The 25,039-nt window shown below is 38.7% G+C and overlaps 1 protein-coding gene across 4 annotated transcripts in view; it reads right to left on the bottom strand.

The window, feature by feature from the left end:
• ampd2b (adenosine monophosphate deaminase 2b) overlaps positions 1–25,039 on the bottom strand; it is a 60,045-nt gene that overhangs the window by 2,527 nt on the left and 32,479 nt on the right. Inside the window, exons 1-18 of one of the 4 annotated variants that reach the window (XM_085259475.1) lie at positions 12,423–12,579; positions 12,082–12,222; positions 6,823–6,947; positions 6,605–6,735; positions 6,455–6,523; positions 6,264–6,366; positions 5,979–6,168; positions 4,426–4,567; positions 4,197–4,286; positions 3,926–4,055; positions 3,616–3,810; positions 3,389–3,520; positions 3,090–3,253; positions 2,334–2,460; positions 2,078–2,241; positions 1,343–1,463; positions 960–1,133; positions 36–146 (exon numbers count right to left, since the gene is read on the bottom strand). In XM_085259475.1, the coding sequence (XP_085115601.1) occupies positions 36–146; positions 960–1,133; positions 1,343–1,463; positions 2,078–2,241; positions 2,334–2,460; positions 3,090–3,253; positions 3,389–3,520; positions 3,616–3,810; positions 3,926–4,055; positions 4,197–4,286; positions 4,426–4,567; positions 5,979–6,168; positions 6,264–6,366; positions 6,455–6,523; positions 6,605–6,735; positions 6,823–6,852 (2,073 nt within the window). In that variant the 5' untranslated portion in view covers positions 6,853–6,947; positions 12,082–12,222; positions 12,423–12,579. Of the gene's footprint in view, positions 1–35; positions 147–959; positions 1,134–1,342; positions 1,464–2,077; positions 2,242–2,333; positions 2,461–3,089; positions 3,254–3,388; positions 3,521–3,615; positions 3,811–3,925; positions 4,056–4,196; positions 4,287–4,425; positions 4,568–5,978; positions 6,169–6,263; positions 6,367–6,454; positions 6,524–6,604; positions 6,736–6,822; positions 6,948–12,081; positions 12,223–12,422; positions 12,580–25,039 lie in introns of those variants that run through there. The other 3 variants (XM_085259476.1, XM_085259477.1, XM_085259474.1) reach the window with 3 other exon arrangements.

The following is a 25,039-nucleotide window of genomic DNA, read 5'->3' as shown; positions in this document are numbered from 1 at the left end:
ACCAGAATTTGTGATATGCAACAAAAAATGTATACCTTATGAGAAAATCCACTCATCAGTACACTATTTCTGGCAAGCTCACACATGTCACAGGAGCTCAGTTTCCACACTTGAGCAGCAATGCTGTACTCTTCCATCAATGGCTCCTAAAAAAAATACACGCAGACAATTATATAAAAGCATTTTGTAGTGAAAATGCAAAGTTAAATTTGAAAATTTAATTTAGTTGAAAGATTTTGTCTGAATAGCTTAAAATTTATTTGAAATAGCCAAAGCTGAATTTGCTGGACCAGCTCAATTACATTAGAACACAAAAATGTAAACGAGGTTAAACGTAGAAGTAGAAAAGGAGTGAACACTGAGGGAGGGTAGAATTACCAAAAACTGAATATTGTAATAAATAAACCCCAAAAAGTACCTAAAATAAACATCACTTGTTGAAATTGCCTTTTTTTTAAAGTAGTTTAAAAAAGCAAAACCTGGAGCTGAAGTGCATCAGAATGAAGAACACACACACACACACACACACACACACACACACACACACACACACACACACACACACACACACACACGGGAGATATAGTGATATAGCGGGTGTGTTTTTTATGCCAAACTGAAATAACAAGTCTGGATTTGTTGAATATGAATCTACCAATCATGAGCAGCTTGTTTCTGATTGGTTCCTGTGTCTGCAAAGCACAGAGCTTTTCCAACAGTGGCTCCCAGGCTCGGTGATTCTCTCCCTCCGAGCTGGAGATCTGTGGACTCAGTGGTCTCTTTCTTTTTAGACTTGTGCTTGCTCTTTTTTTAAAAATTATTTTCTTGTGAGGTTTATCTCAAAATGTGCTATAGAGATACATTTTGACTTAGTTACTTTACTTACTTAGGATTTTACAGTGGATTTATGACTTAGTGAAGGTGGAGGTTTAAAGCATGTTATTAAATGTTTGACTTACCTTGGTAAAGTGAAATTGCAGAGGGTCATCTGTAGACAGAGAGACCATGAGGCCTCTGGACAGGTACTCTGGTAGTGGGTTACGATGGTAGCTGAGAAACAGGCTGTTATTGCTGAGAGGAGACATGGCGATGCCTACCTGGGCTAGGTAGTATAGATACTGCAGCACAGGAGCCTGGAAAGAAAACATGGCACAATGATGACCAACGCATCAGAAATACATCAGGTCTAAATTTCCAAAATCTTATAAGGAAGAAACATAATACATAATAAATAAAATCTAATAATAATAATCTATAATCTGAGGCCTTCATAAACTCTTGGAAAAATAAGCTCCCCTGTTTGTGAGGTAAACAGCTGCTCAACAGCTGTTGAAGGTCACACCTTCCTGAGCAGCAGCCCATGGGAGATATTCTCGGTCAGCATGAAACCAGAAACCAGGTGATGGATCGGCCCTGCCTCGCCACAGTGAGGACGCAGGACGAGTGTGTGGAACCCCCGCAGCCTAAAACAATAAAGCCACACAATAGTGAGTACTGAGTTCAGCTGTGTTAGGGCTCAGCGCAAACACTCTTTGCTGCTTCCCAGTGACTCATATACAAAGAAGATGACAGATAAAAGCAAAGTGCGAATCTCCAGTGTGTATTATTTGCTCTGTAACCTTAAGCACTGTCGAAACAGAATTTGCATTTGTTATCAAAGTTTTTCGAGCTTAATTCACATGAGATAAATCCAGGCTTTTCGCCTTTTTATCCAATAATGTTATTAATCTTTATTATTGATGTGCTGCATGTGCTTTACAAAAACTGTCTTTTTGTGGTTAAAACAAAGGTTGACAAACCTTGACAAAAGGTTAACAAAATTTTGCAAGCGGGCATTTTTTGCAAGGAAAGAAAATTTTAACACTTCCTTTTACAAATGCATTAAAAATCTTCACCTATTCCTATCAAAGACCAAGATACTAATAACTATAACAAAAAAAAAAAAAAAACGCTAATAGCTCAAATGACACATTAAGGATTGATTTATTTGTCTAACTGATGTTAAAAACAAAAAAAATATACAATCATGGATCAAAAATCTCAGGCAGTCAGATCAAGTAAAGTCTGATTTATGTACCTGCGCAGGTGATTCAGCACAGTCATGTTTGCATACATGTAGTAGAGGTAGTAGGAATAGGGCGGGTTGTCCTCTTCTGTCCAGTTGACTGGGAGCGGACTGTCCAGGTTGAAGATATGTTGCTCTGGTTTTGATTCATCATCCACGCTGTCGAAACCCACAACCTGTTTGAGGGATGAAGAGCAGATCAATAAAACGACTACCCAAAAAGTGACTGCAGTAAAAGCAAATGACCAAAAAAGCTTAGATGTCGTACGTGCTGAAGGAAGAGGTGCAGCTCTGGGTGGCTGCTGGGGTCGACCGTAACCTCAAACAGAGGCATGAAGATATTCTCCAGCATTTCTTGGAAGTTGCACAGCTGCTTCTTCGTGTGGTAGACGTCACTTTGAAGAAACAAGAAAACAATTCAAGAAGCCCACAGGGGAGATAACTAACGAATGGGTTGAGGAAATAATAGATATCAAATCTTTATTTTACTCATGTATTCAATAGATATTTACAGAAGGATCATTCATAATGTTGACTTGGATTTGTGTCAGAGTTGCTAGATACATGGAAATGCTTAGTTTTCAGTATAAGTTGTATAAATGACACAAAAACAAACAACAAAAACTAAACACAGTAAAAATCGAAACAGTGTCTCTTTTCAGGCATTTTCCAGTTATAAAAAAAAAGAAGCCAAAACCGTTTAATATAGGGACTATTTTCTTTTTACTGTCTACTTCTGCAGTAGTTCTGCGGTAAAATACAAAACATTTTGTTAATGGAGAAGATGCATGACAACTTAGTTACGTTGCTACTCTTCTTTTTATCACTCAATTTTTGTCACATGATATATCACAACACCACATTTATATTTACAAATCTCACGTAACGTCGAGTAGCTTAGCAATAAGGGAGTGCAAGTATCATCAGCTTTTATTAGCTTACTTAAAATCTGCTCTAAAGAGAGAGGGGACTGCTTTTTCATTGTTGTTTATTTAATTCAGTTTGCTACTCTTTTTAAGCTCACAAGAGTCGTGGCACTTGGACAAGCCAGCGCACGTTGTCGGAGTAGACCTGATGTTTGACTGCCCATCTGGCCAGTTTGTCCCACTCGTTTCTGGAGCGGCCGTAGATTGACAGCCTGAGCTCCACGTTCTGGTACTTGCTCTCCTCCAAGTCGGCCATCACCTCCTGAGAAGAAGAGACACACCAAGTCAGCCAGAGGGCGCCAAAGCCCAGAGAGTCCGCCTCCAGGTACCAGAAACGACTGGTCTGTGTAAGAAACAAGTGTTTGCAACTTCAAGTGTTTGTGCATACAGTGAGCACCTTAATAATGTGACCAAAGTATTTCCCCTCAATGTAGTTGTCCGTTTTGATGAAGATCTCTCTCAGGATGGACTCGCCAATGGGATTATATTTGGCATTGAATTTGTCAAATCGGTGGAAAGTGTTACGATCCTGCAATAAAAAGGTGAAATACGGAGTCACAATCTCTGACCAGGCAGCACCTATGAAGACCTTTTTTTAAAATCTCCTTTATGGGCACTACTCACTGCATGCATGTCCAGTGTGTCAACACTCAGGTCAAAGGCTGTAAGGTGCATGCTCTCAAACACCTCCATCAGTGTCTGACCCCTGCCTCTTTCCACGTGTACAATCTCTTTGGGATACTTCTTCATGGCTCTTTTGATAAAACGTAGAAGGTGCTTCTGGTTCATACAAGAGGAAGCATGAATGTGCGTGTCAACCTGTGGAACAAGTCAGACAAACAGGGAACATAAACCCTCTAAGATACTGCAGTCTGCTTCTGGATTTAACAACACTAACCATGACTGGGTGAAACAGAAAAGCTCTCAAGTTCACCTTACGGATATTATAAAAGTCTCGATGTGGGACTTTCTTCTGTGCTGCCAGCTCTTTCATCTCATTGAGCAGGATGTGCATTTGGAATTTGGAGCTGAGGTATTGCAGACGTCTATAGCAGAAGGACTTTCTGTGGCAAAGCCAAAAGAAAGACAAATGATGGACTCTTTCTGTGACAGTCTGAAAATAAACTTCTGTTGATCCTTTTTGAGAATCTATTTTTTAACTATAAGGTTAAATTAATAATTTATTAAAAATGTGGGAAACCTACACTGGCCCATTTATAATGAGAGCCATCATGACGTTCATATCAGCGATGTACTCCTGCAGGTCTGGATACGGCAGATCCAGCTCTGTGGTCCTGTAGGCAACATAACAACTAAAACACTCTTTCCTCAAGCAAAATGTGTGAACTCAAGTCTAAAAACAGACATAAATCTAGTCACGGTGAGGACGAAGCATGTGTGCAGAAAGTAAAAGATTCCCGACAGATATCTCACTTATCCATAGTGTTCCTCGTCGTGTACAAGTGCATAACACCATCCACCATCTTACAGCCGTAACCCATATCAGGGGGCATGCTGGTGGGGTCCACGTTCTCATAGGGGTGTGTTTCAGAAACAGGTGGGTGCACTGTGGCATCTAAGAGGAGACAGAATGATCCAGTGTGTCACGACTTTGATCAAGGTGGGCAAGCAAGTGCAGCTATGGTCTGACTTTAACTGCCTACATGCTGTGACAGCCTGCAACTGATGGATCGTGAGATCTGTGGGTGTCCCTGGTTATGTTTTAATATGAGAGAATTGCACAGATTACCAAATATTTCTGAGCAAGAATAGCCTAAGTAGAGCACTCAAGAACACAGGTGCAAAAAACTGTTGGTAATTATTATTGTCTTCAAGACTGAGCTGAAATTATCCTGCAGTTAAATCTCCTGGGTCAAATTTGTTATGAAATAAATAACAGCTTTGATTTGTATTGAAATATTAAAAAAAAAATGAAAAAAACACATACATTTCTTTTTTTTAGTCTAATAAACCAGATAACCTAAATTTACAAAGACAGACATTTACATTAAATAACACACTGACATACAAAGACTCCTAACATTTTGAACCGTAACATGTTCCTTATTTACTTGATAAAATCTAGTTTAATCATGGGTTTAAAAAAGATCTGTTCATCCATCCCTCCCTCCTTCCTTCCTTTCTTCCTTCCTTCCTTCCTTCCTTCCTTCCTTCCTTCCTTCCTTCCTTCCTTCCTTCCTTCCTTCTCCTTATCAGAAGTTAGGTCACAATTTGGTCCCAGGCCAGAGATATATATGATCTTCAGGTAAGGTTCTGGGTCTTAAAACCCACATCTAGGGGGGCACCCTAACAAGATATCCAAATGACCCCAACTGGCTCATTTTAACATTGTGAAATAGTAATTCAACACCAAACTCCCTCTGGATGTCCAAGTACCTCTCCCTATCTTTATATATCTATATGACCTTACTCTTCCAGTAATTACCCAGGATGCACGACCATATGTTTTTTTTTCTTTTTTGGGGGTGGGGGGGGGGGGGTGTCTGGTAAATCATTTTTCCTTTTCAGGCCAGTCCCTTCCTCAACTCTGAGCTCTGCACTATTTTCCACTAAAGAACCGTGCCCTGCATTTTGGAGGTTCTGACTCTCATCCTGTCCCTTTCACACTTGGCTGAAAACCACTCCAGTGCACGCTGAAGGTCATGCTCCAATGAAGCCAACAAAACCACATCAACCGCAAAAAGCAGGATGCTTTTCTCAGGTTTCCAAAGCAGACACCCTCCTTACCCCAGCTACAGAATCTGAGACAAGGGGAAAACCAGGCAGAGTCCAACACAGACTGAAAACGTGCCTGACTTTGTGGCGAGGACACAGACAACACTCTCACCCCGGTTGTAAAAGGACCTGATGGCCCGTAACAACAGACTCAGAACCTGTGGGGTATACTAAATAAATATTGTTTTGACTAATTTAGATTACAGTATAAAATGATGCAAGAGCAATGGTGCAGATGAGGACATTCATACTTGCAGTGACTGTGGTTTCTGGGATCTCTTCCTCATAGATATCTAAGTCTAGGGGTCTCTCACTCAGCTCCTGCAGGTAACGAGCAGTGGTTCTGCAGAAGCTCTGCAGCGACAGGCCCATGTACTTTTGCCTGATGAACAGAGCCTTCACTACACATTTGGCAGCATCCAGCAGATCTGTAAATGGAACCTAGGACAGAAAAACAGATGTCTTCATGAAAGATTTGACTGTAAGAGAAAAAAACACACACACACAGTCTTCCTGCAGTGACCACTCTGACTTACCCCACATTTCTCTTCTCCAGAAATAGTGACTCGCTGGTACTCCCTCTCAGGGACCGGTTCTCTCTCCTGCAGGTCAGGAATTTGGCTCTGCTCCTTCATGTATCTTAAGATAGATAAATAAACATATGAGATCACCATTCTGGCAGTTTAAGATGAGCATTGAGGGGTTCATGTGACTACGGTTGACTCACTCAAGATCTGTGGCACTGTCAGTCTTCATGAACTCTTGCTTGGCTCGTAGGAGTATGTCAGGTTCAAACCTGAGATCACAAACACAAAGGCCGAGTTGAGTTCATAGTCTGACTGCAAAGTCAAGTACCTCTTTTGCCGCTCACGCTTACTTGACATCCTGGCTGATCTGTCGCTCAAGGCGATGACGTTTCTCCTCCAGCTGTTCAATGGGGCTGTCCTCTGGAAATTCATAGGGGGCGCTCCGCATCTCGCTCTCTGCCAGGCTGCGTGAGAACAGCTCCTTCAGACAGAGACAAAGAAAAATGAAAGCCACGGCGTAACTTTGAACATCACTGGTTAATTATTTGCACAGTGGCTGAACACTGACTTCGGCAATCTCCTTGTATTTTCCATCCATGGAAGTACGTAGGTCAATGGATTGTTTCAAGGCCACAGGGATCCCAGGCAAGGAATGCTGGGAAGTGAGGAGGTGGCGGGTACCACGGAGATCAACTGCAGATAAATAGGGAAAGAAAGTAGGCGCTGAGCAGTTTCTCTTCTGTGATAACATATTCTCAGGAGCCTTATTTCGAGACTTCAGTAAATAATGGTCTAATTACAGTATGAAGAGAAGAAACAACCCACTGAGTGGAGCACATGGGGGCTAATGTTTGCTGTTTATCTTTATATCATGTCTTTGCCTGTGCTGCATTTTTAATAACCTGTAGGAAATAATTTGTCATTGGTGTGCATGATAATAGCAACTTGCTTCCATTTAGGGTAATATTTTATAATACAGCCCGTGACTAATGGCGTAATTAAATTTAATTGTATTTAATTCGAAATTGCAATGTGATTATATTTACTTACAAATAATTAATATCCTGGTAACTTATTGGAAAACACAACAAATATTTCCCCATCTTACATCATAAGTACACTGTACTCTTGGGCACACGGGCTGTATTATGGAGTAGCTTAACCTTAACCAACTTCTGGATATTTTGCAGGAAAGGAGGCACATATTATAATGTAAGTAATTTTAAGTACATCATAAGTAAAAAAGAACAAATGAGCAATAGAAACTTCATTATGCATTGTAAATGTAGGATTGGAAATATTGTTTTCCTTCAAAATTACTAAGAAACATAACATTTTCTTGTCTCCCATTCTGTAAAATACCTGAAAGTTAGGCAAGGTTATGCTACTCCATAATACAGCCTGCACCCCAAAAAGATGGCACAACAATGTTTGGTTTTCCACTAAATTACCCAGAAATTACGAAGTACTAAAAATGACATGTGCACTACTTAAATTTATTTACAGTATAATTATTTCTTTCTTTACAGTAAAACTGTAAAACTACATTTTGACTTCAAATGAAACACACTGAATGTCCATTTAATTACAGGGGAATTTTAGCCTTAGTTGCGGGCTGTTATAAAGTGTTGCTCGCTTTGATTTAAAGATTTACTGTCAGAGTCTAAGACGTTTACTTTTTTCTAGGCTCCTCAGAATTATCAAATTATAATGGTTTCGGTGGCTTTCGTGGTTCGTTAAAAAGCTTCTGAGCATGAGGTAATGCATTGTTACAAATTGAAAAATGCACATCTCAGTCAGGGAAGCTCCACTGCTAAAAGCTTTTTATTCACTCAGCAAAAGTATCGATTCAGTGTAATTTACTCTTAATGTTACATGTTAGGACCGATAAGATTGCTTGTAAAACTTTTTCAAAGTCACTAAAACAATCTGCAGAAGCTTGTTGTTCCTCTTCACACAGCAGTGGAGGTCTGAGCTCAGTGGCTGTTTGTGCCTTCAGACACAATGAGCCATTCAGGTGGAGAGCCCATCAGCACATACACCGACTGATGCAAGCCATTGTTGCCACTGCAAGGCTTGAGTTTTATACAAACCCTGTTGTCATGGGAAGCTGAAGAGGGGAAAATAAAGGAGGCTGGTTCTTGACATTCAAAGACTTAGGACATGAGAGGTATGAGTGGAAACTGTTTTTTATAGCACAAAAGAAAACAGAGATCACACTTTCCCCTTTCGGCGTATATTTAGACAGATATTAATCTTCCCCTTGAAACGATGCACCTGCCACTGAAATATTCATCATCCTGCTAAATATTTCATCCTGTGCATGCTAGGCTGTCACTGAGACTGTTGTCCGTCAGCATTTATAGACCATACTCACAAGAAGGTCAAAGAGGGCGCACTGTTTGATACTTAAAGTCTGCACTCAAGTTTGACTTATTTAACGCAGCATGTCTGAGCATGCCTGCTCCTTGGAGAAAGCAAAGGAGACCAGAGAGGCCAATTAACTGGGCCGATTAGCACTTCACAAAAAGCTTCATTAAAATTTATTTAATAAAAAAAAAAACACTCAGTGAAGTAGGCGAAATGGCTGCTATAAAGAGAGACGGTGGTAAAATAATTGGCTGGACCACAACTCACCACCAGTTTATCACCTTCTGCTTAACACCGTCCAATCAGCACTTCCCACTCCCACTCACATGGACTACAAGGGAGTAAAGTCAAAACAAGCACAGTATTTCTGGCTAAAAGGTTTTTCAGATCATTATGAGAAACGCAAACTTTTTTCTTAATTATTTGAGTATGATAATGTTTTGCCCTGTAATAGTTGAATGAGTTTAACTCAATTTCCCTTTATAAAAAAATATCATTTTTTACTGAACTGTGTTGAAAAATGATCTTTGATATTTGTATATATTTACTAAAAAGCGGATTCATTTGATTTAGGAGATGCACAGAATCATCTTGTATAGCTTCCTCTCTGAAATACACATCAGTGCTGGGAAAGTCTAAAGATAAATGGTTGTAAAATCTTCTTTTTTATGTCATTTTGAAGATTTTTTTTCTGCTTACACACTCAGCAGGATCAGTCCAGTTTAAGTGTTCATCATAGTGCTGTCGACAAACATGGCAAAATTAGCCTCAAGTGAAAGTTGGAAAGCTGGTTTTTTTTGCATATTTATTTACAATTGTTTGGTTAGAGTCACTATGCATAACTATAAACTCACCAGACACTTTATTAGGAACACCGATTTAACTGCTTGTTAATGCAAATATCTAATCGGCCAACTCAAAGCGTTTAGACATGCAAGCAGAAAGAAAGTGATGACCATAATGTTTCTTTTCATTAATTGACTGGAATGACTATGAAGGTAGCACAGCTGATGGTGCCAGACTGCCTGGGTATTACAGAAACTGCTGATCTATTGAAATTTTCCCACACAACCATCTCAAGTGTTTAAAGAGAATTATTCAAAAAAGATAAAACATCCAGTGAGCTGCAGTTCTCTGAGTGAGATGCCTTGTTGATGGCAGAAATCAGAGGTGAATGGCAGGAAGCTTCAAGCTCATCTCTGAAGAGTATTTCCAGCACCTTTTTGCATTAAGCACAAAGAATTGGGTCAGGGGGGCCTGGAGCATATCCCAACTACCATAGGGCAAGAGGCAGGGTACGCCCTGGACTGGTCACCAGTTTGGTACAAGGCTAACACAGAGACATAACCCCATGCTTAACTTTGGACTATGGGAATAATATCCAGAGAGGCCGCACACAGACACAGAGAAAACATAAAAATGCCACACAGAACTGGATATTTTAATATTCATAAAATATTTATACTTCAATATTGGAAAGCTAATATTTTAAGTACTTTATACTCACTTCAGGTTAAGTTTGGAAGCCATAATTATCATTTCCCACTATTTTGACAGTTTTTAGTGCACACTAACTGCTGATACAAATAGCTGTTAATAGCAGCTCTAGTCATAATGGAAATATAAATATATAATAAATCATTTATATAAATAAGAAATTATACTGATGCTCGTATAAGTCAGCTTCCTCTTTCCAAAAGCAGGGTTGAGTCAGTAAAAAAATGCTGCGATGCTCCAATCTCAGCTGAAAACTGAAGTCACACATAGACGCTTCTCTGCTATTAAGAAAGGGCAAGTCTGTCAAACGTAGCGGTTGCCTAAGATATGTCTCCGCTGTTATTCTGGGAGACATCAAAATCATCATGATTACAGCGGACACTTGTGCGGAGGGCGGGAGGTGACCAGTGGCAAAGACATGCATGCTGGGCCACAATAGAGCAGAGCCTAGCCAAGCCTACCAGACCCCAAGCTAATCCCCTAATGGCTGCTATATTTGGATCAGTAGCATCAATGGTTGCATAACAACTCATCCCCCAACAGAAGAGCAAACCACTCAAAAATTAAAGTCAGCCATAATTCATTTGCCTTTAAACTATATATAATCTGGCAGGCTGAAGCTTTTAATGCACTATGAGGCAGGTGCATGAGGGTCCAATTAAAACACAATTTAAAGTGTTTCCCGGCTCTACCACATGTGTAGGAGCAAAAAACACTTTGAACATGAGACAACGCAACTCACATGCTCTCTCACAGCTCGTCACTACATATTGCCTCAAAACAAGGTCAGATAGTATCAGCTTGCAGAGAGACTTCCACCACATGAATATTTCAGTAGCAATACAGAGCATGGAGAGGTCCCAGCTCAAGTCTTACAGCATGGTGTAAAAAGTCACCACAGACGCAACGATAACTGGGAAGTCAACCTACTCCTGGAGCTGCTTTTTTCTCAACCTTGTACAGGAATAAAACTTTCCAAAGAGCGTTAATATTCCCTGACCGATCAGAGTTAAGATTACAGGATGGTTATATTTGTATATTGACTGTCTTTTACCTCTACACCCTCCCCTCTTTCTGGCTACAACCACACAGGCCATGGTTCACCAAATGCTTTCTACCTTCTTCCACTGACTGTGCAGCTTTCTGCTCACAAAAAACGTCAGTGACTCACAGCCTCTGTAGCAAATCTCTCTCAGTGGAAGCCGTATGTTCTCACAGCGCACATGTGTCAGCACTGCTGAGATGGCAGGATTACTGGTGATGGACAAGTATGATTAATAAGTCAGGGGAGTAAATGTGGATAGTCTCGGAACCACTGTTTCAGTTGTTTTTCATCGATGGGCGCAGATTACCACTTCAGCATAACTAAATTACCAAATTTGGCGACTCACCACTTGTATGGGCAGTCTCCTGGTCATATAAAAAAAAAAAGGATCCTATCCAGCTATGCATCAATCAGCCGCCATCTCTCATTACTGAAAGTTCTTCTATGCCAAGTGATGGTTTAGTCTCTGCAGCTGCACAAACTGCATGTTCACAAATCTCCTCTCTGTATTTATTTTACTGTTGTCAGACTTCTCAGTTGAACCATAAAGAAAAGCAATACCAAAACTATAAAAAGCTCAATGCCCACTAGACTTGAAAAAAAAAATTTCTGCAGGGTCTTGCGGTTGGAGGCGTAGCTCAATTTATCGATCCTGGCTGCTTCTCTTTGCACGGTTGCACCTTTAGAGCACTCTCAAAAGACGCGAGAAAAGCAGTTTTTGGGACAATCAATCGACACACATTCTTCTCAGCGCACTAAAGACAGCACTGCTCAGGGCTGTTACACAAAGCCACCAAGGGACAGGCAGAGGAGAGTGGCAGTGATTGGGAAAAAGAGAAAGGAAAAAAGGAGGAGAGCGAAAGGGTTATTTGGGCTTTTTTTTTTGTTGCAAGGGATGAGGGTAGTGGAGCGTACCTGCCTCCTCAGAACCTGTCTTAACCAGCAGCTAGCAGGGCCGAGGGAGGAAAGAGAGACAGAGAGAGGGAGAGAGAAGCTGTCCTGGCAGGGCGATGGAGCATGCCAAACAGCAAATGGCCCAGGATGGCGTCTGCTGTCCTTTTAAGATGGGTTAAATGTGATGGCAAGGACAGAGGGATGGCAAGAAACAAGAAAGAAACACTTCAAACAGTCAAATGTCAAAACTGGCAAAATAAATGAAAACCCCCCACACGCGTACATATGCTTTCACATCAATGCACTCACAGACTCACACAGTCATACCCTCTGCTCGCTTAATCTGTCCCTGTCATACATACAAAGAGCTGGTCCAGCAGATCCATGAACTCCCCTTCACATCCCAGTATGTGACCCCCCACCCTCTGCTCTGTCTGCCTCCTGGTTCAGGCCAGCTGTCGTTGCACTAGCTGCCTCTGGAGCTGATCCTCCTCATTTGAATGCCTCTGACATCTATCTGGAACGTACCACGGGAGGGTAAGGAGGCAGGGGGAGATGGCGCACATTACCAGAGGATGTGCACTACTACTGCTATGAGTTACTGCAACAAGAACCCCCCCGCTCCTGTCTACCTTATAGTCCATGCTGTATTTTGCTGAGGGGACCATGTGTTCAGGATGTTTGTATCCTCAGTGTGTGTGAGTAAAGCGGTGCTGTCTCAGCAACAAGGTTTGAGACGTCATTGTCTCTCTCTTTTTTTTTTTGCCGCTGAATAGTAGCAGTGTGAGAGAGATGCCTGTCCGATAGATGCAGCCTGCCTCCTTCTCTTCTCACATGAATGAAATTAAAGGGCCAGCAATGTTGTCCCCATTACGGTTGCTGCAGCAACATAATATGCTGCAGGTCTGCGACTGCATTCCCAATCACAGAACTATGCATATGCTATTTAGTGTGAATGCTTGAAAAGCATTCACAGTATTGTTATTCGAATCTTTATTATTATTATTATTAGTGTGAATGCTTGAAAAGCATTCACAGTATTGTTGTTGTAATCTTTATTATTATTATTATTATTATTATTATATTTTATTCTGTATTCCGTACGTTTTTTGTAATCCTACTCCTTCAAAACCGTTCAACTTAGAAGAACCATTCAAACACCGTTAGATTCCTATTCTTTTGGACAACACTGCTTCCATTTTTCATATTTTTAACATTTATATTTTTAATTTTATTCAACTTTATTCAACAAAAATTTATAATGTATTTCAATGGGGAGACCCTTCAAATCCTCATTCAACTTACTCATTTTTAAACTCTTACTACTTCCACATACATTGACATAGAGCCACCATTCAAACTTTAAAACGAAGACAAGACATTCAACTATTCAACTTGCATTTATCTTTTCAATATCTATTATACTTTTTCTTCAGTTCCAGTTTAAGTTTCATGATGTTTTTTCAGCCGTTTCAGAGTTTATAATGGGTGTGTATGGGACGGAATGTTGGGGCTAGAGTGAGGCAGCTCAACTGCTAGAGTGAGAGGAGCAAAAAAATTAATCTTAAAATCTTTTTTAAAACTGCTGCTGTGTCCGCAGCGTTTGCTCTACAGGTATGATTTTACCCTCAAAACGTAGCCATCGCTGTCCTCTTTCATCCAATGTGTTTACTATTGTACTAGGTGTTATGGTTCTTTCATAAATGTCACCAATGCACAGCCTCCTCCCTCCAACTCTTCCATAGACTCTAATGTTAAATTGGCTCAGAAGGTTGGTTTGAAAATCAGAAGAGCATGGTGTCTTTCCACTGTCACCACGTCCATATAATAAACTCCACAGGCATGAAAACTGAGAATTCAGTAGACTAGAAGCTGCTGTCGCTCACGGTGAAAGAATTTTGTCAATACGACCTATACTTTTCATTTGGGAACGATTTGTTTAGGCCTGACTTTTCTGTTCATTTTAAGCAGCAAAAGTGAGGCGCATGTCTGTGTGCGTGTGTATGGAGCCATTGGGTGCAGTCACTATAGCAACCAGGCTCACAGCTGCCTGCTTAACGAGCTCTCTCTGCCACTCTGCCAAAATTAATCTTAAACACTTCTCTTTCAACTGCTGCTGCGTCCACAGTGTTAAAGCCATCATTTTACCCTCAAAACGTCGCCATCGTTGTTCTCTTTCCAACACCGTGTCTTTCAAAGCTCAGACATTTAAACTTTTTTAAACTGTGTGGATCAAAGTGGAGGGATCACATTTTAGTCATTCAGTGATTCAAAGAATATGACCTTTTAATATTCATTCAGATGTTTTCTGACTCTAAATGTTCTTTTCTCATTTCTTAGGGTTTTCTAATTTACAATTAAAACATTTTCAGCTTTTTTCCAACTTCTTCTTCTGTGTAACCTTCAGCTTTTAGCAATTCAGCACCTTTGTTTTCAGGTTAAATTCGAATTTTTTTGTTTTGTTTTATGTCATTCAACATTTTTAACTTAGAATTCAGCAATTAATTCATTTCAGTGCATACATTCAGATTCAAGCATTCACACTGCAGTTTCTTCAGAAAATGCACTTTCTAGTTATTATTAGTGTGAATGCTTGAAAAGCATTCACAGTATTGTTATTCGAATCTTTATTATTATTCTATTTTATTATTATCTATTCCGTACGTTTTTTGAAAGCCTACTCCTTCAAAACCGTTCAACTTAGAAAAACCATTCAAACACCGTTAGATTCCTATTCTTTTGGACAACACTGCTTCTATTTTTCTCATTTTTAACATTTATATTTTTAATTTTATTCAACTTTATTCAACAAAAATTTCCCATGTATTTCAATGGGGAGACCCTTCAAATTCTCATTCAACTTCCTCCTCTTTAAACTGTATCTACTTCAACATACATTGACATAGAGCCACCATTCAAACTTTAAAACGAAGACAAGACATTCAACTATTCAACTTGTATTTATCTTTTCAATATCTATTATACTTTTTCTTCAGTTCCAGTTTAAGTTTCATGATGTTTTTTCACCCGTTTCAGAGTTTATAATGGGTGTGTATGGGACGGAATGTTGGGGCTAGAGTGAGGCAGCTCAACTGCTAGAGTGAGAGGAGCAAAAAAATTAATCTTAAAATCTTTTTTAAAACTGCTGCTGTATCCACAGCGTTTGCTCTACAGGTATGATTTTACCCTCAAAACGTAGCCATCGCTGTCCTCTTTCATCCAATGTGTTTACTATTGTACTAGGTGTTATGGTTCTTTCATAAATGTCACCAATGCACAGCCTCCTCCCTCCAACTCTTCCATAGACTCTAATGTTAAAATGGCTCAGAAGGTTCGTTTGAAAATCAGAAGAGCATGGTGTCTTTACACTGTCACCACGTCCATATAATAAACTCCACAGGCATGAAAACTGAGAATTAGGTAGACTGGACATTGCTGCCGCTCACGGTGAAAGAATTTTGTCAATACGACTTTTACTTTTCATTTGGGAGCGATTTGTTTCGGCCTGACTTTTCTGTTCATTTTAAGCAGCAAAAGTGAGGTGCATGTCTGTGTCGTGTGTATGGAGCCATTGGGTGCGGTCACTATAGCAACCAGGCTCACACCTGCCTGCTTAACGAGCTCTCTCTCTCTCTCTCTCTCTCTCTGCCAAGATTTATCTTAAACACTTCTCTTTCAACTGCTGCTCTGTCCACAGTGTTAAAGCCATCATTTTACCCTCAAAACGTCGCCATCGTTGTTCTTTTTCCAACATCTTGTCTTTCAAAGCTCAGAGATGTAAACTTTTTAAACTGTGTGGGTCCAAGTGGAGGGATCACATTTTAGTCATTCAGTGATTCAAAGAATATGACCTTTTAATATTCTTTCAGATGTTTTCTGACTCTAAATGTTCTTTTCTCATTTCTTAGGTTTTTCTAATTTACAATTAAAACATTTTCAGCTTTTTTCCAACTTCTTCTTCTGTGTAACCTTCAGCTTTTAGCAGTTCAGCACTTTTGTTTTCAGGTTAAAGTCGGGTTTTTTTTTTTATCTCATTCAAGATTTTTAACTTAAATTCAGTAATTAATTCATTTCAGTGCATACATTCAGATTCAAGCATTCACACTGCAGTTTCTTCAGAAAATGCACTTTCTAGTTATTATTAGTGTGAATGCTTGAAAAGCATTCACAGTATTGTTCTTCTAATCTTTATTATTATTATTATTATTATTATTATATTTTATTCTGTATTCCGTACGTTTTTTGTAATCCTACTCCTTCAAAACCGTTCAACTTAGAAAAACCATTCCAACACCGTTAGATTCCTATTCTTTTGGACAACACTGCTTCCATTTTTCATATTTTTAACATTTATATTTTTAATTTTATTCAACTTTATTCAACAAAAATTTATAATGTATTTCAATGGGGAGACCCTTCAAATCCTCATTCAACTTACTCATTTTTAAACTCTTACTACTTCCACATACATTGACATAGAGCCACCATTCAAACTTTAAAACGAAGACAAGACATTCAACTATTCAACTTGCATTTATCTTTTCAATATCTATTATACTTTTTCTTCAGTTCCAGTTTAAGTTTCATGATGTTTTTTCACCCGTTTCAGAGTTTATAATGGGTGTGTATGGGACGGAATGTTGGGGCTAGAGTGAGGCAGCTCAACTGCTAGAGTGAGAGGAGCAAAAAAATTTATCTTAAAATCTTTTTTAAAACTGCTGCTGTGTCCGCAGCGTTTGCTCTACAGGTATGATTTTACCCTCAAAACGTAGCCATGGCTGTCCTCTTTCATCCAATGTGTTTACTATTGTCCTAGGTGTTACGGTTCTCTCATAAATGTCACCAATGCACAGCCTCCTCCCTCCAACTCTTCCATAGACTCTAATGTTAAAATGGCTCAGAAGGTTCGTTTGAAAATCAGAAGAGCATGGTGTCTTTCCACTGTCACCACGTCCATATAATAAACTCCACAGACATGAAAACTGAGAATTTGGTAGACTAGACATTGCTGTCGCTCACAGTGAAAGAATTTTGTCAATACGACCTATACTTTTCATTTGGGAACGATTTGTTTCGGCCTGACTTTTCTGTTCATTTTAAGGAGCAAAAGTGAGGCGCATGTCTGTGTACGTGTGTATGGAGCCATTGGGTGCAGTCACTATAGCAACCAGGCTCACACCTGCCTGCTTAACGAGCTCTGCCTGCCACTGTGCCAAGATTCATCTTAAGCACTTCTCTTTCAACTGCTGCTGTGTCCACAGTGTTAAAGCCATCATTTTACCCTCAAAACGTCGCCATTATTGTTCTCTTTCCAACACAGTGTCTTTCAAAGCTCAGACATTTAAACTTTTTAAACTGTGTGGATCAAAGTGGAGGGATCACATTTTCTTCATTCAGTGATTCAAAGAATATGAACTTTTAATATTCATTCAGATGTTTTCTGACTCTAAATGTTCTTTTCTCATTTCTTAGGGTTTTCTAATTTACATTTAAAACATTTTCAGCTTTTTTCCAACTTCTGCTTCTGTGTAACCTTCAGCTTTTAGCAGTTCAGCACCTTTGTTTTCAGGTTAAATTTGGTTGTTTTTTTTTTTTGTTTTTTTTTTAATTTCATTCAATATTTTTAACTCAAAATTCAGCAATTAATTCATTTCAGTGCATACATTCAGATTTAAGCATTCACACTGCAGTTTCTTCAGAAAATGCACTTTCTAGTTATTATTATATATTCCGTACGTTTTTTGGCATCTCACTCCTTCAAAACCGTTCAACTTAGAAAAACCATTCAAACACCGTTAGATTCCTATTCTTTTGGACAACACTGCTTCTATTTTTCATATTTTTAACATTTATATTTTTAATTTTATTCAACTTTATTCAACAAAAATTTATAATGTATTTCAATGTGGAGACCCTTCAAATCCTCATTCAACTTACTCATTTTTAAACTCTTACTACTTCCACATACATTGACATAGAGCCACCATTCAAACTTTAAAACGAAGACAAGACATTCAACTATTCAACTTGTATTTATCTTTTCAATATCTATTATACTTTTTCTTCAGTTCCAGTTTAAGTTTCATGATGTTTTTTCACCCGTTTCAGAGTTTATAATGGGTGTGTATGGGACGGAATGTTGGGGCTAGAGTGAGGCAGCTCAACTGCTAGAGTGAGAGGAGCAAAAAAATTTATCTTAAAATCTTTTTTAAAACTGCTGCTGTGTCCGCAGCGTTTGCTCTACAGGTATGATTTTACCCTCAAAACGTAGGCATGGCTGTCCTCTTTCATCCAATGTGTTTACTATTGTACTAGGTGTTATGGTTCTTTCATAAATGTCACCAATGCACAGCCTCCTCCCTCCAACTCTTCCATAGACTCTAATGTTAAAATGGCTCAGAAGGTTCGTTTGAAAATCAGAAGAGCATGGTGTCTTTACACTGTCACCACGTCCATATAATAAACTCCACAGGCATGAAAACTGAGAATTAGGTAGACTAGACATGGCTGTCGCTCACGGTGAAAGAATTTTGTCAATACGACATGTACTTTTCATTTGGGAAGAATTTGTTTGGGCCTGACTTTTCTGTTCATTTTAAGCAGCAAAAGTGAGGTGCATGTCTGTGTACGTGTGTATGGAGCCATTGGGTGCAGTCACTATAGCAACCAGGCTCACACCTGCCTGCTTAACGAGCTCTGCCTGCCACTGTACCAAGATTCATCTTAAGCACTTCTCTTTCAACTGCTGCTGTGTCCACAGTGTTACAGCCATCATTTTACCCTCAAAACGTCGCCATCGTTGTTCTCTTTCCAACATCTTGTCTTTCAAAGCTCAGAGATGTAAACTTTTTAAACTGTGTGGATCCAAGTGGAGGGATCACATTTTAGTCATTCAGTGATTCAAAGAATATGACCTTTTAATATTCATTCAGATGTTTTCTGACTCTAAATGTTCTTTTCTCATTTCTTAGGGTTTTCTAATTTACATTTAAAACATTTTCAGTTTTTTTCCAACTCCTTCTTCTGTGTAACCTTCAGCTTTTAGCAGTTCAGCACCTTTGTTTTCAGGTTAAATTCTTTTTTTTTTTTTGTTTTTTTTTTAATCTCATTCAATATTTTTAACTCAAAATTCAGCAATTAATTCATTTCAGTGAATACATTCAGATTCAAGCATTCACACTGCAGTTTCTTCAGAAAATGCACTTTCTAGTTATTATTATATTTTATTTTTCCGTACGTTTTTTCAAAGCCTACTCCTTCAAAACCGTTCAACTTAGAAAAACCATTCAAACACCGTTAGATTCCTATTCTTTTGGACATGACTGCTTCTATTTTTCATATTTTTAACATTTATATTTTTAATTTTATTCAAATTTATTCAACAAAAATTTATAATGTATTTCAATGGGGAGACCCTTCAAATTCTCATTCAACTTACTCATTTTTAAACTCTTACTACTTCCACATACGTTGACATAGAGCCACCATTCAAACTTTAAAACGAAGACAAGACATTCAACTATTCAACTTGTATTTATCTTTTCAATATCTATTATACTTTTTCTTCAGTTCCAGTTTAAGTTTCATGATGTTTTTTCACCCGTTTCAGAGTTTATAATGGGTGTGTATGGGACGGAATGTTGGGGCTAGAGTGAGACAGCTCAACTGCTAGAGTGAGAGGAGCAAAAAAATTAATCTTAAAATCTTTTTTAAAACTGCTGCTGTGTCCGCAGCGTTTGCTCTACAGGTATGATTTTACCCTCAAAACGTAGCCATCGCTGTCCTCTTTCATCCAATGTGTTTACTATTGTACTAGGTGTTATGGTTTTTTCATAAATGCCACCAATGCACAGCCTCCTCCCTCCAACTCTTCCATAGACTCTAATGTTAAACTTGCTCAGAAGGTTCGTTTGAAAATCAGAAGAGCATGGTGTCTTTACACTGTCACCACGTCCATATAATAAGCTCCACAGGCATGAAAACTGAGAATTAGGTAGACTAGACATTGCTGTCGCTCACGGTGAAAGAATTTCGTCAATACGACTTTTACTTTTCATTTGGGAACGATTTGTTTCGGCCTGACTTTTCTGTTCATTTTAAGCAGCAAAAGTGAGGCGCATGTCTGTGTACGTGTGTATGGAGCCATTGGGTGCGGTCACTATAGCAACCAGGCTCACACCTGCCTGCTTAACGAGCTCTGCCTGCCACTGTGCCAAGATTCATCTTAAACACTTCTCTTTCAACTGCTGCTGTGTCCACAGTGTTAAAGCCATCATTTTACCCTCAAAACGTCGCCATCGTTGTTCTCTTTCCAACATCTTGTCTTTCAAAGCTCAGACATTTAAACTTTTTAAACTGTGTGGATCCAAGTGGAGGGATCACATTTTAGTCATTCAGTGATTCAAAGAATATGACCTTTTAATATTCTTTCAGATGTTTTCTGACTCTAAATGTTCTTTTCTCATTTCTTAGGTTTTTCTAATTTGCAATTAAAACATTTTCAGCTTTTTTCCAACTTCTTCTTCTGTGTAACCTTCAGCTTTTAGCAGTTCAGCACTTTTGTTTTCAGGTTAAATTCGGGGGTTTTTTTTAAATCTCATTCAAAATTTTTAACTTAAATTCAGTAATTATTTCATTTCAATGCATACATTCAGATTCAAGCATTCACACTGCAGTTTCTTCAGAAAATGCACTTTCTAGTTATTATTAGTGTGAATGCTTGAAAAGCATTCACAGTATTGTTCTTCTAATCTTTATTATTAGTGTGAATGCTTGAAAAGCATTCACAGTATTGTTCTTCTAATCTTTATTCTATTTTATTAGTGTGAATGCTTGAAAAGCATTCACAGTATTGTTCTTCTAATCTTTATTATTATTCTATTTTATTATTATCTATTCCGTACGTTTTTTGTAATCCTACTCCTTCAAAACCGTTCAACTTAGAAAAACCATTCAAACACCGTTAGATTCCTATTCTTTTGGACAACACTGCTTCTATTTTTCTCATTTTTAACATTTATATTTTTAATTTTATTCAACTTTATTCAACAAAAATTTCCCATGTATTTCAATGGGGAGACCCTTCAAATTCTCATTCAATTTACTCATTTTTAAACTCTTACTACTTCCACATACATTGACATAGAGCCACCATTCAAACTTTAAAACGAAGACAAGACATTCAACTATTGAACTTGTATTTATCTTTTCAATATCTATTATACTTTTTCTTCAGTTCCAGTTTAAGTTTCATGATGTTTTTTCACCCGTTTCAGAGTTTATAATGGGTGTGTATGGGACGGAATGTTGGGGCTAGAGTGAGGCAGCTCAACTGCTAGAGTGAGAGGAGCAAAAAAATTAATCTTAAAATCTTTTTTAAAACTGCTGCTGTGTCCGCAGCGTTTGCTCTACAGGTATGATTTTACCCTCAAAACGTAGCCATCGCTGTCCTCTTTCATCCAATGTGTTTACTATTGTCCTAGGTGTTATGGTTCTTTCGTAAATGTCACCAATGCACAGCCTCCTCCCTCCAACTCTTCCATAGACTCTAATGTTAAAATGGCTCAGAAGGTTCGTTTGAAAATCAGAAGAGCATGGTGTCTTTCCACTGTCACCACGTCCATATAATAAACTCCACAGGCATGAAAACTGAGAATTCAGTAGACTAGACATTGCTGTCGCTCACGGTGAAAGAATTTTGTCAACACGACATGTACTTTTCATTTGGGAAGAATTTGTTTCGGCCTGACTTTTCTGTTCATTTTAAGCAGCAAAAGTGAGGCGCATGTCTGTGTCGTGTGTATGGAGCCATTGGGTGCAGTTACTATAGCAACCAGGCTCACACCTGCCTGCTTAACGAGCTCTCTCTCACTCTGCCAAGGTTAAACCTAAAAATGTTAGATTGTAGTAAGATTAACTTTTTCAATAGTACAATAAGACAGATTTGACAGGGTTTTGCCACAGATTAATAGTTTGTCACTAGTTAGTATATGCCAACTAAGTAGAGCATTGTGATTGGCACAAAGGTTTTTCAGATCTGGGCAGTTGGAGTCAGTTGATGACTTCAAAATCATCCTTTCTGACTGGATAATTAAAGCTCTCAGCATCTATTGGTCTGTAGTTAATTTCCCCACCTTTTAACTAACGTTTAACTAATCTAATCGCATTTAATGTTTCTGTTTATAGTCTGTATAGTTTATCTCCCCACGAATACACTCAAAGTAGTCTTAAAATAAAACCCACAAAACAGTTCAAGATTTAATACCTTTTATTTGCTCATTTAATGCCAGTTGCCCTGTTTTTCTGTATGTCACTCATTCGCTTATACTTGGGCAAAAAGTACCAATTTGTACACTAGTATAGTGTATTTTTTCCCTCTATCTCTCTATGTCTGTCACACACAGAGACCAACACACAGACATGTATATGCTCATTATTGCTGTTCAAACTGATGGTCAAATTTCCAAGCACCACCTGAACGCCTCATCTGTTTTTAACCTATCAGTGGACCAACTGTCGTCATTCCGCTTCGCTCTCTGCTGTGGTAAGTACAGTACACTCAGTACTGCAGTGTTTTATTTTTATGATGGAAAAAATACATGTTTGACATTTAAACTCACATATCAAGTCCAACAGAGTTAAAAAGAATTCAAAGAAGAAAGAAAAAAGAATAACCTTCGCTATCATTTATATACGTTTATGATGTTTTGCTGTTAGCAGCAGTGCTAACGCTAGCTTCGATGCTAATGCTAGCAACAATGCTAATGCTAGCAACAATGCTAACGCTAGCTATAGTGCTAACACTAGCCTTAGCACTTGTTAACTGACAAAAATAATATTCCTGTGATATTTCTTGCCGGTCAGTGAGACAAAAGTAAGAAATGAGCTTTATTATTGTCATTGTGGCTCAGTTTTAACAGTAAGAGTGCTAGCGCTAGTAGCATTGCTAACGCTAGCTGCAATGCTAACGCTAGCTGCAATGCTAACGCTAGCTGCAATGCTAACGCTAGCTGCATTGCTAACACTAACTGAAGTGCTAATGCTAGCCGGAATGCTAGCGCTAGCAGCAATACTAAGGCTAGTAACAGTCTAACAGTAGCCTTACATAAGTGGCAATACTTCAGTTAATTAGTTTGAATTGTAAAATGGCTGCTGTATCAGTTGGTGTGCTATATTACTCTATAATTACCCTGCTGACTATAAGTTCAGTGTATCATGTCGTGTGGGCTTTGTATTTCTGTTAGTCTGATAACACTGTACAGACAACTAACGTATTATTTCTCGTGTTACACTTTCAGGAACCTGACTGACACTGTGCTTTGCCTGGTAGGTGTGCACATACTGTAAGAGAAGTAGACCAAAATAATAAAATAATCTGACTAATATAAGATGTAAAGTGATGGGTTCAAACTTTGTGCTAGACCTTTTAAACACAATTTTATAATAAATACACATAAGTGCAGCTTAACAATTGGGCTAAAATATTTTTTTCGTACATTTTTGTAGTCACACTACATGTGATTAATTAATGATTCACTCAATCATATTTGTATTTAAAAATATTATTGCTGAATTTAATTAAATATTTATTCTTTTAAAAAGTGCCCAATTATGCAACTTTTTGCACATGGCAGCCGACAACAGTTTAGCTTGAATATTTGTTTTGTCCTTTTTCAGTAGTCACAATTAGTTCATACAATTACCATGTGATATAATTTTAATAAAATAATTTTTTTCTTGTTTTTTGTTCACAGTGTGCAGAAGAAGAACAAGGACCAGATCTCCAGTCTTCTCTCTCACATCCCAACCCCCCAACCCCTCTATCCTCTGTCCTGCTCCACCTATTGTCTCTGCCTTCTTTCCATCTGTATTTCACTCTGTGGTTTGTGAGAAATTTTGCCAAACCAACAATCCTTTTGCGGTTTGATTTAAAGCCGTGTCTCTCCTGCTCTGTCTGTTCTCTCTGCTAAATTTTCTCTCTACCTGTTTTTCACTCTTGGCTTGCTGCTGAAAAACGCCAAGCCAACAAAGCAATAAAGAGTGCATATTTTGCCTCAACCTATGAACAAACTGAACAAACAAAGAAAAATCTGCGGTTTGATTTAAAGCCGTGTCTCTCCTGCTCTGTCTGTTCTCACTGCTAAATTTTCTCTCTACCTGTTTTTCACTCTTGGCTTGCTGCTGAAAAACGCCAAGCCATTAAAGCAATAAAGAGTGCATATATTGCCTCTACCTGAGAACAAACTGAACAAACAAAGAAAACTAATTCACGGTTTGATTGTGATTTCCCAGCCGTGTCTCTCCTGCTCTGCCTGTTCTCTCTTCTAAATTTTCTCTCTACCTGTTTTTCACTCTTGGCTTGCTGCTAAGTTGTGCCAAGCCAATAAAGAGAGTGCATAATATTCTCTCAACTGAAGAACAAACTGTCAAACGAAAGACAACTGTTTAAGACAAATAAAAACAAATATAAAAACAAAGACAACATCTCCTGGTGTGTGCCACTCTTATCTTGTGAACAATTTTTCTAAAGACTAAGAAACACTTGCAGGTGTGTGAAAATGCCAAGGAAGCAGAAAAAGTCACAAGCTGCAAAACAACGCTGGAAAAAGTTTCATGAGTTTCACAGTGTACCAACATGTGAACAAGCTGAGTTTGATTTTCCTCAGAGCTCTGCAGAAGACAGTGTGTCTACAAAGACCAATTCTGACAGTGTCAAACAGGCAGGTCAACATGTTCCTGCACATGTACAACAGGTATCTTATGCTGATGCTGTAAAGAGTGGACTGCAGCATGAATTTAATGAACAACATGAGGTGTCATGTGACCCACAGGTGGGTTATGCTGATTTTTTGAAAAGAGGCTGTCACAGTGATGTGGCAGGACCATCTCATGCAGAAAGACTGAACCTTGAAAACCAGCCCTCTGTTATACATGTCTGTGCATCTCGCAGCCAGGCTCATCCTAAATATGGAGACTCCAG

Source organism: Mchenga conophoros, linkage group LG20 (assembly GCF_057382185.1).
Source record: "Mchenga conophoros isolate Kocher_MC1m ecotype Shallow Benthic linkage group LG20, M_conophoros_male_GT1.1, whole genome shotgun sequence".
Lineage (NCBI taxonomy): Eukaryota > Metazoa > Chordata > Actinopteri > Cichliformes > Cichlidae > Mchenga > Mchenga conophoros.
Note: the sequence above shows the minus strand (reverse complement) of the source record. Positions and strands in the feature narration are given on the sequence as shown.